This window comes from Ctenopharyngodon idella, chromosome 9 (genome assembly GCF_019924925.1).
Source record: "Ctenopharyngodon idella isolate HZGC_01 chromosome 9, HZGC01, whole genome shotgun sequence".
In the NCBI taxonomy this organism is placed as follows: domain Eukaryota; kingdom Metazoa; phylum Chordata; class Actinopteri; order Cypriniformes; family Xenocyprididae; genus Ctenopharyngodon; species Ctenopharyngodon idella.
In genome coordinates, this window is record NC_067228.1 from 26766075 (window position 1) to 26783120 (window position 17046).

Below are 17046 nucleotides of genomic sequence, written 5' to 3' on the forward strand. Positions count from 1 at the left end.
GATGTCAAGGCATATCCACGCTGGGGCTTCATGTCAAATTTGGCAGATCCACCTCTGAGAACGATCAGAACAGCCGGCATGTGACAGCTGCACCAGCTCCAGAGCCTGCTCCAGTCCATGAATCCTTTCCTGAGTTTATTCCAGTCCATGAAGTCATTGCAGAGCCCGCTTCAGTCCTTGAGTGTTTTGCTGAGCCTGCTCAAGTCCATGAATCCTCTCCTGAATCTGCTTCAGTATATGAGTCTGCTCCTGAGCCCAAGTCTGATCCTGAGCCCAAGTCTGTTTCTGAGCCTGCTCAAGTCTATGAATCTGTTCCTGAGGCCGTCTCTGAGCCTGTTCGAGTCTATAAGTCTGTTCCTGAGCCTGAGTCCGTTCCTGAACCCAAGTCTGTTTCTGAGTCTGTTCAAATCTATAAGTCTGTTCCTGTACCAGAGTCTGTTCTTGAGCCTGAGGCTGTCTCTGGGCCTGTTCGAATCTACAAGTCTGTTCCTGTCAATGAGTCTGTGCACTCTAAACCTGTGCCTGTCCACAAACCTGACACAAAGCCTACTCCTGAGTCTATATGCCTTGTCAGTTTTGAGAAGTCTACCTAGCCCTGCTTTGCTGCTGATCCGTCTTGGGAGTTTCTGGTTCTATCTGCCTGTCTCTGGTGGTCGTCGGCTTCACCCTGGAAACCTTCTGTTCAGCGTGCACCACCCTGGAGACCTTCTGTTTAGCGTGCTCTGCCCTAGAGACCTTCTGTCCAGCATGCACTGCCCTGGAGACCTTCTGTCCAGCATGCACTGCCCTGGAGACCTTCTGTCCAGCATGCACTGCCCTGGAGACCTTCTGTCCAGCATGCACTGCCCTGGAGACCTTCTGTCCAGCATGCACTGCCCTGGAGACCTTCTGTCCAGCATGCACTGCCCTGGAGACCTTCTGTTCAGCATGCTCCGCCCTGGAGACCTCAGAAGGTCCAACGTGCTCCGCCCTGGAGACCTTCTGTCCAGCCCGCTCCGCCCTGGAGACCTTTTTTCCAGCATGCACCACCCTGGAGACCTTCTGTCCAATGTGCTCCGCCTTGGCCATCTTCGTCTTTACAATCTCCCCACATCCAGCTTACTGGTCTCTGGCTTTCAGCTTTGCTTCTCCTCCTGCGTCTGTTTCTGCTCCATGGTCCTGGCCCACCTTCCCGCCCCCAGATCTGCCTCCACTCCACCTCCCACCAGTTCTTCTGTGTTGGAGCATCTGGAAGCCGCTCCTTCAAGGAGGGGCTATATTACATCTGTCAGCTGCGGATGCAATTGTTTACCAGCAGATGGCAGCCTTCCTTATCACACTCTTATCACACTTATTCCTGGACTCCATTTCCCAGAACTCTCTGCTCATTATTAGTTTATCAGTTTCAGCTGTGTCTTGTTTGAACCATGTAATTAACTCTGTCTTTTTATACTCCTCTAGGCTTTGTGTCAGTATGAAGTCTTGTTTTTGTGTTTTGTGTTACTGACAGTTTTCTGAGTAGTCTTGTTGTTCCTGGTTCTGATATCTGCCTTGTCTTGGATTTGGATTGATAACTTGTGCTTTGACCCTCTGCCTGGTTTTTGGACTATGACTGTGGATTGTATTTTCTCATTAAACTGCACCAAAGAGCTTAGAACCCAAGAGGCGCCACTTTGATACTTTTTGTGTAACAGCCATTAGATGGCACTCCGGTAGCGCGGCCGCCATTATGGGCTGAAAATACTAACTGGACCATAGAATCCTTCACAACTTATGCACCCAAAACCAGTGAATTTCACTGCCAAATCAGAAGCGCAATAGAACAGGTGTTTGTGTGTGTGTGTGTGTGTTTTTTTTTTTTTTTTTTTTTTTTTTTTTTTTTAATTAAGTCACCAGTAAATTGTATAGCTCCTACAGTAAATGTTGTATTGTCTTATATGTTTTACTTGACCAGTTGTGGAATCCAACCAATCAACCATCTGAGGTAACGTAGTTAGCCTACTGTATTGAGTATTTCCATTTTATGCAACTTTAAACATTTATTAATAGTAAATTAATAATTAATAAATTTAAGATCATCATGTTTGCAGCGAACAATATATTTTAGACCTAGTGGAATAATAGTAATAATATCTAGGTCTGAACTGAAATAGGCTATATTGTACGTTTTAATGGATCACACTACAAACATAATGATCTTATAATACATGATGCATTGCTGTGTCCGTTATCGCATAAATTCCCACTTTTGTACACTTTTGCTTTAACGGACATAAGACAACACTGCAAAATCAAGCTGTTATATTTATTGTCCAACATTCCCAATTTTTCTGATGCATGTCCTTAATTTAATTTCACATGTTGGTAATAATTCAGTGTTTATAAGCCTTTTAAAGAATTTTAACCCAAACTGACTGGGTTTCTAGAGAGCAAAGGTTTTGTGAAAAAAGTGGAAGACTTAAATACAAAGTGTGTAAAATAAACCGTAAAAAGGATTTGATGATCAGTAGTGATAGTATTTTATTCTGTGTTGTCATCATTCAGGTTGGATTTCAGCTTTAATGTACTTTTTTTTTTTTTTTTTTTAACAAAGCAGCTGATATTGCCATAGAAACTAGTGAACTGCCGACTCGCTTTCACCCCAAAATGGTGGAAACGCAGGGCCGCTGCTGGGCGCCGGTGTTTCAATGGTCAACTAAATATAAGATTTTGGTCAACTAAATCTACAGTAGATTTAGTTGACTAAAATCTAAAGGGTTTAGTTACATTTGTAATGCAAAATACACTGATATACATATATTCTCCTAATTGTGTCACAGAGACGAACTCCGTGATTCCCTCCTCTGGCCATCAGAGGAAGCCTTCGCCGGAATACTGACACACACATTCTCACACACGCACTACATTTCCCACAAGCCCCGTACCTTGGCGCTGATTGACACACCCAGCTGCTGTGCATTACCTGGACTATTTAAGCCACACTCAACTTCGCTATCATTGCGAGGTCTTGTATTGCCATGGTGTACATTTTTGAGCGTTCTTTATTCTGACTGTCTGCCTGTTGTTGAACCTGTTTAATCCCTGTTAATGATTCTCTGCTGCCTGCCCTTGGACTATTTGCTGTTTACTGGACTTGTGATTCTTATCTGCCTGCCCTGATCTACTGCCTGTTGTAAGACTACGATTCTGCCTTTTCCCTGCCATTCCTGTTTGACCACTGCCTGTTTGACTACGAGATCTGTTAATAAAGCCTGCATATGGATCCCACTTCATGTGATGACTCGTTACAAACTGTTTATGTTCACTTAAGACAACCAACTGTACTTTACTCGGCAAAACAGACGGTTTTTGACCGTTCAAGTGCGAAAAGACATGAAAGAGAGCTCAATTCAGTACTTGTCAGGGATTGACACACTTATCATTGAGGTACTATTATAGTTTTTGTTTAAAATTTTGATTAGATTTGATTTTTAGTTTTTCTGCTTTCATTGAAATTTAAGTTGAAAGTTTTAGTAATTTGTGTGCTTGTCTTTTAGTTTTTGCTTTTAAATGTTTATATAGTTTTTACTTCTGTTTTAGTTATTTTAGTACAACAGGTTAAGCTAAAGCTTAGAAACTAGATGAAATAAAAAGTTAATTTTTTATATATTTTTTTTATTTCAGTTAATGTTTATTTTGTTTCAAGTAATTAAGTTTTTTTTTTTTGTTTGTTTGTTTGTTTTTAATATATCTTTAGTTAACTAACCATTATACTTGTAAAATCTATATATTGAATAATGTGTCAAATGTTCTTAGTCTTTCCTTCCTGTGACAGAAGATACAGTAGTTTACTATGAATGAAATAGAAATTAAATTAATTATAGTTTATTGTGAAAACAAATTAACAATAATGACCAAGGGGAAAAAAATAATTATAAACCATCCCAAAATCTGCACTGTAGCAGGCTGCTCATTTAAGTTCAGATGAGGGAGATAAAATATGCATTCTTACAACCGTCTAAAACATATTGCCATATAAACATTGTGTAGTAAACATTGTCATAATTCATTAACATTAACTCATGTACCTATAAGTACAGCTGCAGTAAAATTAAGTACAACTGAAGGTTTGCAATTTAATGAAGTATAAATACAGTATAACTGCAGTTCAGTGATACTGAAATGCCTGTATAAATCTACCACTCATACTACATTACTGCAGTTGTGGTTACAGTACTACTGTACAGCAAATAAAAGCATGCGGACCACAATGCAACATTAACCCATATGCTATTTAAAAAAAAAAAAAAAAAAATTGTCTTAATCTAAATGGCATGAGATTTGGTAACTTTGTGGACACTTGCTGTATTAAAGGCTCCTTTAAGAGGAACTTTTATTTTGAAACCGTAGTCTTTTTATTGTTCTGGTAGTGAGCTGCCGCTATCTGCTGTGCGATCTGTCAGCTGTAAAGACGTTAATTCCTGTTTGTTTGTGATAATTGCTGCAGATGTAACATCAAGATGTTAGTCACTGACCCCAAAGTAAGACTTTTTGATTATATTTGTTTTAATAGCATTATACATCAGACGTGCATGCCCTGACATACTGTATGTCCATAGCTATTGTTCTGTATTATTCAGATCGGTAATATTATTATATGTGTGATTATTCATTCTCTATCAAGATGCAGATCATTGTTACGGGTTATTAATGATGTCTTGATGATGCAATGTTGATCTGTTAAGCTAAATAATACCAAACGAGTGATTAGTTTCATGTTTGTTTGAATGCTGCTCATACGCGCCACAATTCGATCCATAAATGGGCACCGAATATTATTAATGAAAAATGATCGCTTCTGGCTTGTATTTTTCTGTAAAATACATAGTTTCTGTTTATTTAATTGTATGTTTAATAGAGAAACGTCACTGATGTGAACTAGAAATACAGTGGCAAGAAAAAGTATGTGAACCACTTGCAGAATCTGTGAAAATGTTAATAATTTTAAAAAAATAAGGGAGATAATACAAAATGCATGTTATTTTTTATTTAGTACTGTCCTGAGTAAGATATTTTACATAAAAGATGTTCACATATAATCCACAAGACAAAAAAAATAGCTGAATTTATTAAAATAACCCCATTCATAAGTATGTGAACCATTGATTCTTAATACTGTGTGTGGTTACCTGGATGATCTACGACTGTTTTTTTGTTTTGTGATGGTTGTTCTTGAGTCTCTTGTTTGTTCTGAGCAGTTAAACTGAGCTCTGTTCTTCAGAAAAAATCTCCAGGTCCTGCAGATTCTTCAGTTTTCCAACATTTTTTGCAGATTTGAACCCTTTACAGCAGTGACTGAATGATTTTGAGATCCGTGTTTTCACACTGTACTTCTGTTTCATTATGTAACAGTGAATGCCTATTATTGTTTATATATGCCTATTATTGTTTATATATATTTAGTTTATTCATTATCTTTACTGTACTTATTATTTTTCAGACTATGTAAATCCTTGAATATGCATCTGTGGGTCCTCTACCTCCAATATGTTTATGTTTATGTTTATTTATTTATATAGCACAGTTTAATACAACATTGGTTGTCCAAAGTAATTCACAATCTCAAAAAAAAAAATAATAAAAAAAAAAATAAAACGATATAAACAAACATATAACCTTAAAGGAAACATACACACAATAAAAATCAAACTCCATCATTAAAACTTACAGTCAGAGTTGAGCAAATGTGATTTTAACATGGCTTTAAACACAGGTAAAGATTTGGCAGATCTAATAGTGACAGGGAGGTCATTCCACAGTTTAGGACTGGCTCGAGAAAAGGCTCGATCACCTTTATGTTTGTATTTTGTCTTAGTAACGCAAAGAAGATATTTATTTTCGGATCTCAAGGATCTAGGGGGAGTGTAAATTGTCACCATCCTAGACAGGTAAACAGGGGCTAAATTGTGAATGGCCTTAAAAACAAGTACAAGAATCTTATAAATAATTCTATAACGTACTGGCAACCACTTTAGTGAAATTAATAACGGAGTAACAGAGTCATGTTTTTTTGCAGACATTTTTTTCATTCTTGCTGCTGCGTTTTGGATTTTCTGTAGACGCATTAGCGCTCTCCATAATAAAGGGAGTTGCAATAATCCATTCAAGGAAAAAAGCATAGCTGAAATTGCCTTCTCAAAATCTGATGAAGATAGAAATGGTTTAGTCTTTGCTAACAGACGTAAATTGAAAAAACATGATCTAACAACTGTGTTTATTTGACTACCCATCTTTAACTCACTATCCAAAACAAACCCCAGGTTTTTCACCTTGGTTTTAGTAGAGCCAGATAAGGTAGTAGAATTTAAGTACTGAACCACTTCATGCTTTCTAGGGCCAAACACAATAGCCTCAGTTTTATTTTCATTAAGCTTCAAAAAATTTACAGCCATCCAGTCCTTGACCTCCTGTAAGCATGCCAATAGATCATCAAATGAGTTTGAATGTAACTCTCTCACAGGCAAATAGATCTGTGTATCATCAGCATAGCAATGAAATGATACTTTGTGTTTTATAAAAATAGCCCCCAAGGGTAACATATAAAGGGATAAAAAAAGTATTGGAGCGAGAATCGACCCTTGTGGAATTCCCCAGGGAAGATGTACTCTTGATGAATGGCAGTTCCCACTGCTAACTGAGACAGATCTGTCCGTGTTGGGGATTTAATCCAGTCACGAAACTGTTTGTTGATATCAACGTTTTCCGTGGATTTCAGCACAATCCTTGCAAGCTTCGAGTGCTATACAATGGCAAGATTCATCTCTTCTCAACGGTAGGTTATGTATATTAGAGAAAGGGGTAGTGTTTTGATGTGGTCGAATTACATCTTCTTACAGTTAAAATGGGAGATTTATATACTAAGTTGAATGTTCATGGTTGACAGGTACTGACTGTTCCCTTTCATGGGAACATCGACACTGCGTTGAATCGCATTGGGATCACCTCTGCGTGATTACGTGTTGAAGCACTTGTGAAATCGAACCAATAGTGTGACGGGACGTCAGAGCCATTGACGTCACGGACCAGGAAACTATAAATCACACCAAGCATATATATATAGATATATATATATATTAAGAAAGACACATATTATGGCGACAAGCAAGCAGCAGTTTGTCAAGTGTGTTCCTCCCTGCCCTGGATTCATCACAGGCAGGGATACACACGAGATGTGCGTTGCTTGCTTGGGAGTGGAGCATGCCCAGGCAGCTCTCGAGGGAGCTGTCTGCGTGCATTGTGAGAAACTAACACTCCGTACACTCCGTTCACGCTGGGCTTTCTTCGACAAAGAGAAAGAAGGCGCCGCGGCTATTGTTCCCCAGGGATCGGGTCCCGCTGCTGCCGAGGCACAGCGGCGGCTTCATTCCTGGGGTTCACAAATGGATCTGGTAGAGGGGTTAGAGACGGGCCCAGCCTTATCTCGGCCCTCACCTGCCAAACCCAGTCTCTCTCCTCTGGTTGTGGAAGCACGCGCTGCGGTTTCTTCCCCCAGGAGAGAGACACCGGCGCTTCACTTATCCAGCTCTGAGGAGGTGGATGTAGTGAGCGTCGAAGCTGGAGAAGAGGACTCGCCATCCTCATCTCCAGCGTATGGTGAGCTGTTAGAGGTTGTGACTAGGGCAGTGGCAAAATTAAATATTGACTGGCCAGCTGAAAGACCTGAAGTGCGGCATAAAAGCAAGCTAGATGAGCATTTTCTTCCCGCCCGGTCACAGCCTCAGCGTCGGGGATTGCCGTGGCAGAAGCCGGCTCAATATAGAGTGTACAGCCCCCAGACATTGATATATTCAAACATAGTGGGGCTGAAACAATATGGTTAGGGGATGATGCCTCGGGTTAAAGAAACGCTTGCGGGCTATCTCTCGCCCGAGTCTGCATCGTCCCTCAAATCCCCGACGCTGCCCACCAGACCATTACGAACAACATCAGCGCTGGTGGGCAAAGCATATGCCTCAGCAGGTCAGGCTGCAGCCTGTTTACATACCATGTCGATCCTGCAAGCCTATCAGGCCGACCTGCTGGGGGGACATTGATGAGAGCGGTGAGGCAAGTTTTGAAACGATACAGGAACTACGTAAAGCCACCGATCTATCTCTCCATGCCACCAAGGAGACGGCAAAAACAATCGGCCATTCTATGGCAGCCCTGGTGGCCATGGAAAGGAATTTATGGCTGAATCTTTCTGACATCTGTGAAAGAGATAAAAGTGTGCTTTTAGACTCGCCATTGTCTCCCCTGGGCCTCTTCGGCGACTCAGTCACCTCGGTTGTTGAGAGGTTCCAGGAGGCCAAGAAACAATCAGCGGCTTTTCAAAAGTTCCTCCCTCGCCGCTCTCTCCCCGCCGAGGCTGCTGAGCGGGAGCAGCCTCGGCCATCTACCAGCTCCTCATCTGCGCATAGAGCGGAGCAAAAACAGAGTGTCGCTGCCCGTGCTCCCCCGCAAAGAGCTTGGGGACCGGGACGGGCGACACAGTTGAAGCCTTCTAAGGGTAAGACAGATCTGCGGACTGTCATTATCGCAAGGAAGGCTTCGAAGAAGTCCTGACGCCAGTGGCTCAGGACTTCCGAGGGCAGCCCCCTCCGAAGAGGGTCTTGTATTAAAATCTATAAAGTTAACCCCTCTTCGGTGCCCTCAGGGGGCCATTCTGCCAACCCTGCCACCTCGTGTGCTTCAGGGCGCAACGGTCCCCACCGACCCTCTGAGGAGGGCAGGCCAGCGTTTGATTCGGCTGTTCCCTGCCAGTGCGCCGCTTCAGGGTGCCGAGTCAAATGCCTAAAAACACCAGAGGCCAGTCTCGAGAGACTGGTTCCCTTAGTAGAATTTCTAGAAAAATGGAAACGTCTTCCCAGTATTTCTCAATGGGTGCTGCTCACGATAGAAAAGGGTTACAAAATACAGTTCAGGTTTCGCCCGCCCCAGTTCAAAAGGGTCCTTCCTACAGTGGTGGGCCCCGAGCAGTCTCTGGTTATGGAACAAGAAGTTATGACACTTTTGCAAAAAGGAGCTATAGAAAGGGTTCCTCCTCCCAGCAAACAGTCAGGGTTTTACAGCCGTTACTTCATCGTTCCGAAGAAGGATGGAGGATTGCGTCCCATTCTAGATTTACGCATGTTAAATCGTTCAGTGCAAAAGCTCAAGTTCAAGATGCTTACACTCAGACAGATCACCACACAGATCAGGTCCGAGGACTGGTTTGTGACAATAGATCTGAAAGACACTTACTTTCATGTGTCCTTCACATTGGAAGTTCCTCAGGTTTGCTTTCGGGGGCGAAGCTTACCAATACAAGGTTCTTCCGTTCGGCCTATCTCTTTCACCCCGCACCTTCACGAAGTGCGTGGATGCAGCTCTGGCTCCCCTGAGACTTCAGGGCATCCGCATGCTAAATTATATCGACGATTGGTTGATTCTAGCTCAATCAGAGCAGCAAGCAGTTCAACATCGAGATGTAGTTCTGTCACATATGAGAAGGTTAGGGCTGAGACTCAATGCCAAGAAGAGTGTGCTTCTTCCAGCACAAACTACCAACTATCTAGGGGTAGTCTGGGATTCCACCACGATGCAGGCATGTCTGTCTCCTGCTCGGCTGAATTCCATTCTCTCAGCAGTGAAAAGGGTGAAATTAGGCCAGTCACTCACTGTAAAACAGTTTCAGAGACTGTTGGGTCTGATGGCAGCTGCGTCCAACGTGATACCTTTTGGCCTGCTGTACATGAGACCCTTACAGTAGTGGCTCAGGACCAAGGGGTTTTCTCCGAGGGGAAATCCTTTCCGCATGATCAAGGTCACACGGCGATGCCTTCGTGCCTTATTCATGTGGAAGAAGCCTTGGTTCCTGTCCCAGGGACCTGTGTTGGGGGCTCCTTGTCGTTGCGTAATGCTAACGATGGATGTGTCCCTCACAGGCTAGGGGTGATCATGAGTGGTCGCTCGGCTCAGGGTCTTTGGGAGGACCATCATCGTTCCTGGCACATAAATCGGCTGGAAATGATGGCGGTATTTCGAGCACTCAAATACTTTCTCCCAGACCTGAGGGGCCACCACGTGTTAGTTCGCACAGACAACATCTCCTCCATGGTCTCCTATATCAACCATCAGGGGGGTCTGAGGTCTCGCCAGCTGTGCAAGTTAGCCCATCAGATCCTCCTATGGTCCCAGGGGAAGCTCCTCTCCCTGAGAGCAGCTCATATTCCGGGGCATCAAAATGTGGGGGCAGACATCCTGTTGAGGCAGGGGCCGAGGCCCGGGGAATGGAGACTCGGAATGGAATGGAAGAATTTCGGTCGCGCATAAGTAGACTTATTTGCCTCGAAAGTGACGTCTCATTGCCCGCTGTGGTACTCTCTGACCCATCCAGCCCCTCTGGGGTTGGATGCCATGGTACAGACGTGGCCGAGGCTGTGTCTGTACGCTTTTCCCCCGATTGCTCTGCTCCACGGAGTTCTGGAGAGGGTTCGGCAGGATGGGGTCCGTCTCATATTGGTAGCCCCGTTCTGGCCAACCCGAGTGTGGTTCACAGACCTAGTGTCTCTCTTAGAAGGCTCCCCCATGGAGATTCCAGTCAGGCAGGACCTTCTGACCCAAGCGGGCGGCATGATAACTCAACCCCGCCCGGAGTTATGGAAACTGTGGGCTTGGCCTCTGAGGGGGCCGAGCTCATAGAATCCGGTCACCCAACCGAGGTTGTGGAGACCATATTCCACTCCAGAGCTCCGTCCACGAGAAAACTGTATGCATATAAGTGGAAGCTGTTTGCTACTTGGTGTAGTCAATCTCAAGTGGATCTGTTCCACTCATCTATCAGTCATGTACTGCAATTTCTCCAAGAAAAGTTCTCGGATGCTCTATCTCCTTCTACATTGAAGGTTTATATTGCAGCTATTTCTGCTTATCATGCTCCTTTGGGGGGTATTTCTGTGGGAAAAACCCCTTAGTTATACGTTTTCTCCATGGTACCCAGAGGCTGAGGCCTGTTGTGCGTACAAGAACTCCGTCCTGGGACTTGGCCATTGTATTGGAAGGGTTGGCTGCGGCTCCCTTTGAACCTTTAGAGGAAGTATCTGAAAAGTTCCTCACTTTGAAAACCATATTTCTGTTGGCTATATCATCTCTCAAGAGAATTGGAGATCTACAAGCACTTTCTGTTGCTCCTTCATGTTTGGAATTTGCACCTGGAATGGTCAAGGCTTTCCTGCATCATAGACCTGGGTATATACCCAAGGTCCCCACTAATGTCCCAGGGCCCATCGTTCTGCAGGCCTTCTGTCCTCCACCTTTTACAAACCCGGATCAGGAGAAACTAAATCTGCTGTGCCCGGTGAGGGCTTTAGACACCTACGTCCACAGAGCTGCCCTGTGGCGAAAAACTGATCAGTTATTTGTTTGTTACGGGTCCCCTAAGAAAGGAGGCCCAGCGTCTAAGCAGAGAATGAGCAAGTGGGTGGTCGAGGCCATCTCTCTTGCCTATGAGTCATCCGGGCAGCCTTCACCTTTAACTGTCCGGGCACACTCTACCAGGGGTATGGCTGCCTCAAAAGCTTTGTTCTCGGGAGTTCCCATCAACGAGATATGTGATGCGGCTGGGTGGTCATCTCAGCATACCTTTATTAGGTTTTATAACCTTGATTTGGGCTCCACTCCAGGGTCCACGGTTTTCTCGTCTCAAAGATAACAGACAGGCACTTATGGCCTAGTTGGGATAGGGTTCCCAATGCGATTCAACGCAGCGTCGTTGTTCCCATGAAAGGGAACGTCTCGGGTTACGTTTGTAACCCTGGTTCCCTGAACAGGGAACGAGACGCTGCGTTGCTTAGCCATACTCCCTGCACTACTGTGAGCGTCTGCTTCCTCCATATCAGAAGCTGGTGTTCTTTGTTCTCAGGGGTGCTTTATAGTTTCCTGGTCCGTGACGTCACCCGCTTTAACGTCCCATCACACTATTGGTTCAATTTCACAAGTGCTTCAAGACGTAATCACGCAGAGGTGATCCCAATGCGATTCAATGCAGCATCTCGTTCCCTATTCAGGGAACCAGGGTTACAAACGTAACCCGAGACGTTTTGTTGGGATCTTAGGCTGAGCTACGCTGGCTAGTTGCTCCTCAAATACTGTGGATCAACGTCCCTCAGATTTTCACGTAAGGGGAGTGGGGGGGGTAGGCATTTCAGTTGGAAGTGCCTGGGTTAAAAGTCGAACAGTTCAATGTTCCAAGTGTGTATGTGTGCTTGTAGGGGGGAGGTTCGTTTACACTAGCATCTTTTTTTTTTCTTCAGGATTTTTCAGGATTTCTTGAAAATAATCCTGAAAAATTACATAACCTGTCTGTCATGAGAGCTAACTATGATAAATTAACATCTGATAAAGTGGCTAAAAGCCTAATGTTGACTAAACAAACATATTATGACCAGGGGGAAAAAGCAGGTAAGCTATTGGCCTGAAGGATAAAGAAAATGAAATCTGAAAGAACAATTAACTCTATAAAGCTGAAATCTGGTAAATTAACTATGGACCCAATAGAGATAGTCATTTTAGACACTTCTCTCAACAGTTATACAAATCAGAATATAAAGCAAATAATAAAATTGTTCAGAAATCATCTCTTGACCAGCTGCAATTTCAGACTATATCAGAGAATGAGAAAAACAGTATTAGACAGCCCATTAACAATAGAAGATCTTAGTGAAGCTATAGGAGATATTAACAGCGGTAAAGCACCAGGCCCAGATCAGCTTCCAATAGAGTTTTACAGAACATTTAAAAGACAGCTTTTAAGACCATTACTTGACATGTATGAGGAATCATTTATTACTGGAAAGCTCCAAGATTTATTAAGACTAGCTATAAAAACTTTAATATTAAAACCAAATAAGCCCCCAACTGAATGCTCATCATACAGACCAATTAGTTTAATGGGATGTGATACAAAAAGATTAGAAGATTAGACAAATATCTTCCCCAATTATTATTGATGATCAACAAGGCTTTGTACAAAAAAGACAAGGTTATAATAATATCAGAAGGGTCTTGAATATACTACATGAGAGACATAATGAAAAAGACACAGTAATGCTGTCAGTAGATGCGTGCTAAGCGTTCGACAGGATAGAATAGGACTATCTCTTTGATGTTCTTTCAAGATTTGGATTAGACAAAACTTTTCTTAAGTGGATTCGGCTGTTATACATGGACCCAGCTGTTGAGGTACTAACTAATAACCATCTCAAGGTCATTCAATTTCCGGCGATCCACCCGTCAAGGGTGCCCTCTGTCCCCGCTGTTGTTCGTGTTGGCAGTCGAACCCCTATGGCAGTAAGAGCACATAAAGCAGGGGTACTCAAATATAAACTTGAAAGGTCCACTTACCAAATTTCCATTCAGTCCGAGGTCTGGAAAAGTGATGGTCAAATTCCAAATAGAGAACTCCAACAAAAAAAAACAGGCAATCCCCAGAACTTTCGAACTATACACAAAAAACGACATGGTAGGCCTTTTAGTGTGAAAGGTGACACCTTCTTTGTGCCACCAGTTGTTTAAACTTGGGCATAAAAGGTGTGAGGGCCAGGCAGAGGCACTGATGTAAGTGTTCATTGGTGAGTGTGCGGTATGCGTTTTTCACCATGTTCATGGTTGAAAAAGCAGATTCACAGCAGTATGTTGAGGGAAACATTGTGAGAATTTGAAAGGCCATCTTCTGCAGGAGAGGAACACCTGCTGCAGTAACCATCTTTGTCCAGAAGGTGACAGGGTCACAGTGAGTGAACTAAAATGTGCTTTTAATATACTATCTCTGTATTTAAAAATATATATTTAGTTACCACTTGTAAGCACACTATGGGTTTAAATGTACTATAAGTGGTATCTAAATACATTTTTTAAATACAGAGATAGTATATTAAAAGCACATTTTAGTTCACATTTCATGGTGTCTCAAAATAGCACAGTTGAGTACACTTAGATGTTCTTAAGAATATCTTAAGTACTAAAGAAGAATTTTTAGTATATTAAGTACAAAATTAGTGCGTGAAAATAGAGCACTTTAAGTACATTATAGAAGTGTACTTTTTTTCACCTGGGTGATATGAGGCGACACACTATGCTTTTTTTGCCCTGGAGCTTCATATTAAGGTCATTGAGATGGGAAGTAATGTCAGTTAGAAAAGCAACATTTTCCATTTCCTCTTCATTCTTCATGAAATCCACAAATGGTTTGGCTTTTGCACTCTTCTGATCCAACAGAAATGTCTCCAGCTCTTTCTGCAGTGCCCAGAACTGCTCCAGTGCCTTGCCTTTACTAAGTCTAAAGTCTTAGGACGGAGTACGTGAAATTTGTGGGTGGGTATACTTTAAAACACATGTAATTGTCTTATTTGTTTTATACAAATGTTATTTGCAATGTATAAATACGTTTGAGTAAATAAATATATGTATGACCATCGGAGCGGGTGAGCATTTCCCATTTAAGCCGCACTAACTAGAATTTTCCTCCCGCAGCGGCGCTGGTAGACCGGCTGGACCATTGTGAGACAGGCAGGAAGAGTCGTTGTGAAGACAAAAGACTACTACGTGAAATTGGTAGGTCAGCTTTAAAATGCATGTAATTGCCTTTTTTTTGTTTTTTACCAATATTGTTTGCAAGGTATAAATACGTTTGAGTTTATACAGGTGCTGGTCATATAATTAGAATATCATCAAAAAGTTGATTTATTTCACTAATTTCATTCAAAAAGTGAAACTTGTATATTATATTCATTCATTACACACAGACTGATATATTTCAAATGTTTATTTCTTTTAATTTTGATGATTATAACGGACAACTAAGGAAAATCCCAAATTCAGAATCTCAGAAAATTAGAATATTACTTAAGACCAATACAAAGAAAGGATTTTTAGAAATCTTGGCCAACTGAAAAGTATGAACATGAAAAGTATGAGCATGTATAGCACTAAATACTTAGTTGGGGCTCCTTTTGCCTGAATTACTGCAGCAATGTGGCGTGGCATGGAGTCGATCAGTCTGTGGCACTGCTCAGGTGTTATAAGAGCCCAGGTTGCTCTGATAGTGGCCTTCAGCTCTTCTGCATTGTTGGGTCTGGCATATCGCATCTTCCTCTTCACAATACCCCATAGATTTTCTATGGGGTTAAGGTCAGGCGAGTTTGCTGGCCAATTAAGAACAAGGATACCATGGTCCTTAAACCAGGTACTGGTAGCTTTGGCACTGTGTGCAGGTGCCAAGTCCTGTTGGAAAATGAAATCTGCATCTCCATAAAGTTGGTCAGCAGCAGGAAGCATGAAGTGCTCTAAAACTTCCTGGTATACGGCTGCGTTGACCTTGGACCTCAGAAAACACAGTGGACCAACACCAGCAGATGACATGGAACCCCAAACCATCACTGACTGTGGAAACTTTACACTGGACCTCAAGCAACGTGGATTGTGTGCCTCTCCTCTCTTCCTCCAGACTCTGGGACCCTGATTTCCAAAGGAAATGCAAAATTTACTTTCATCAGAGAACATAACTTTGGACCACTCAGCAGCAGGCCAGTCCTTTTTGTCTTTAGCCCAGGCGAGACGCTTCTGACGCTGTCTGTTGTTCAAGGGTGGCTTGACACAAGGAATGCGACAGCTGAAACCCATGTCTTGCATACGTCTGTGCGTAGTGGTTCTTGAAGCACTGACTCCAGCTGCAGTCCACTCTTTGTGAATCTCCCCCACATTTTTGAATGGGTTTTGTTTCACAATCCTCTCCAGGGTGCGGTTATCCCTATCCCCTATCCCTGTCCGTAAGAACATCAAAGCAGGTGCTCATTTCCCTGTTAAGCCGCACTAAGTAGCTCTTTCCTCCCGCAGCGGCGCCGGCTGAATCAACGTGAGACAAGGCGGGAAGTGTTGTGAAGATGAAAAGCATATGTGAAATTGGTAGGTCAGCTTTAAAACACATGTAATCGCCTTTTTTGTTTTGTACCAATGTTGTTTGCAACTTCAAGGTATAAATAAGTTTGGTGTTGGCGCTCATTTCCCAGTTAAGCCATGCTGACAGCATTTTCTTTCCGCAGCGGCGCTGGCAGAAGGGCAGAACCATCGTGAGACAGGCGGAAAGAGTCGTCGCAATAAAGAAGGCCCTTTTCTTTATAGCATGTGGTTTTAAGATTTAAGATGATATGTATTCGCTGGTTACTGTTGTATACTGCTACTAATTAACTACTTTAAGTACTTTAACTCTTCAAACTTTTATTTTTATATTTCCATCATTTATTTTTCACTGGCACAATGTGTTAATGTGATTTTAGTGGTATGACTTTAATTGTATTTTGTTAATTGATGAAATTAATATGCTGGTAAATCTGTATTGAAGTTCAGCTATGAAACGTAAAAGATGAAACCTAAATAAAGTTGATGTGAAGCAATAACTTGTGTTATTGAATATATAACAGTAAAATTAAAATAAATAAATAATAATAATAAAAATGAACTGTAAAAATAACTACAGTAGTTTTAAGCATACTGTAAAATAAAGTACAGCATTATACTTAATGTTGTACTTTATTTTACATTATGATTAAAACTACTGTAGTTATCTTTATGGTAATTTTACTGTGGTATGAAATACAGCAACTACTGGATAATTGTTGCCAGTAAGCTACTGTTAATTTGATGACAAATATTTTACAGTGTAGCAATGGAAACAACATGCTTGAGGTCTATCTCTCTGTCTCTAAGCATCTGTGTCACTGCTTCATAAATCTCATCCCCCCTTGTGTGTCCATGAAGGTTTGTGAGACCAAAACATCTTCATGAAATTCTCCCTTTTCTTCATAAAAAAATCTGACAAAGACCATGAGTTGTGCATTGTCTGTGTTGTCTGTGGATTCATCCACAGCCAATGAAATGAATTTGGCTTTTTTTTATAGCAGCGCTAAGTTGTTCAAGCAAATCATCAGCAAGTATTTCAGTTCGTCTTGCAGCAGTGGAATCAGAACAGGGTATTTGGCTTATTTTCTTGATTATTTCATCCTTTTGAGTCCC

The 17046-nt window shown here is 42.2% G+C and overlaps 1 protein-coding gene across 1 annotated transcript; it reads left to right on the top strand.

The window, feature by feature from the left end:
* Positions 1-299: 299 nt before the first annotated feature.
* LOC127518825 (uncharacterized) lies at positions 300-16428 on the top strand. The gene is made up of 5 exons (XM_051906015.1): positions 300-4499; positions 14254-14349; positions 14509-14589; positions 15871-15939; positions 16077-16428. Exon 1 carries the CDS (start codon positions 304-306, stop codon positions 1372-1374), a length of 1071 nt encoding a protein of 356 aa, XP_051761975.1. The 5' UTR covers positions 300-303; the 3' UTR covers positions 1375-4499; positions 14254-14349; positions 14509-14589; positions 15871-15939; positions 16077-16428.
* Positions 16429-17046: the final 618 nt, after the last annotated feature.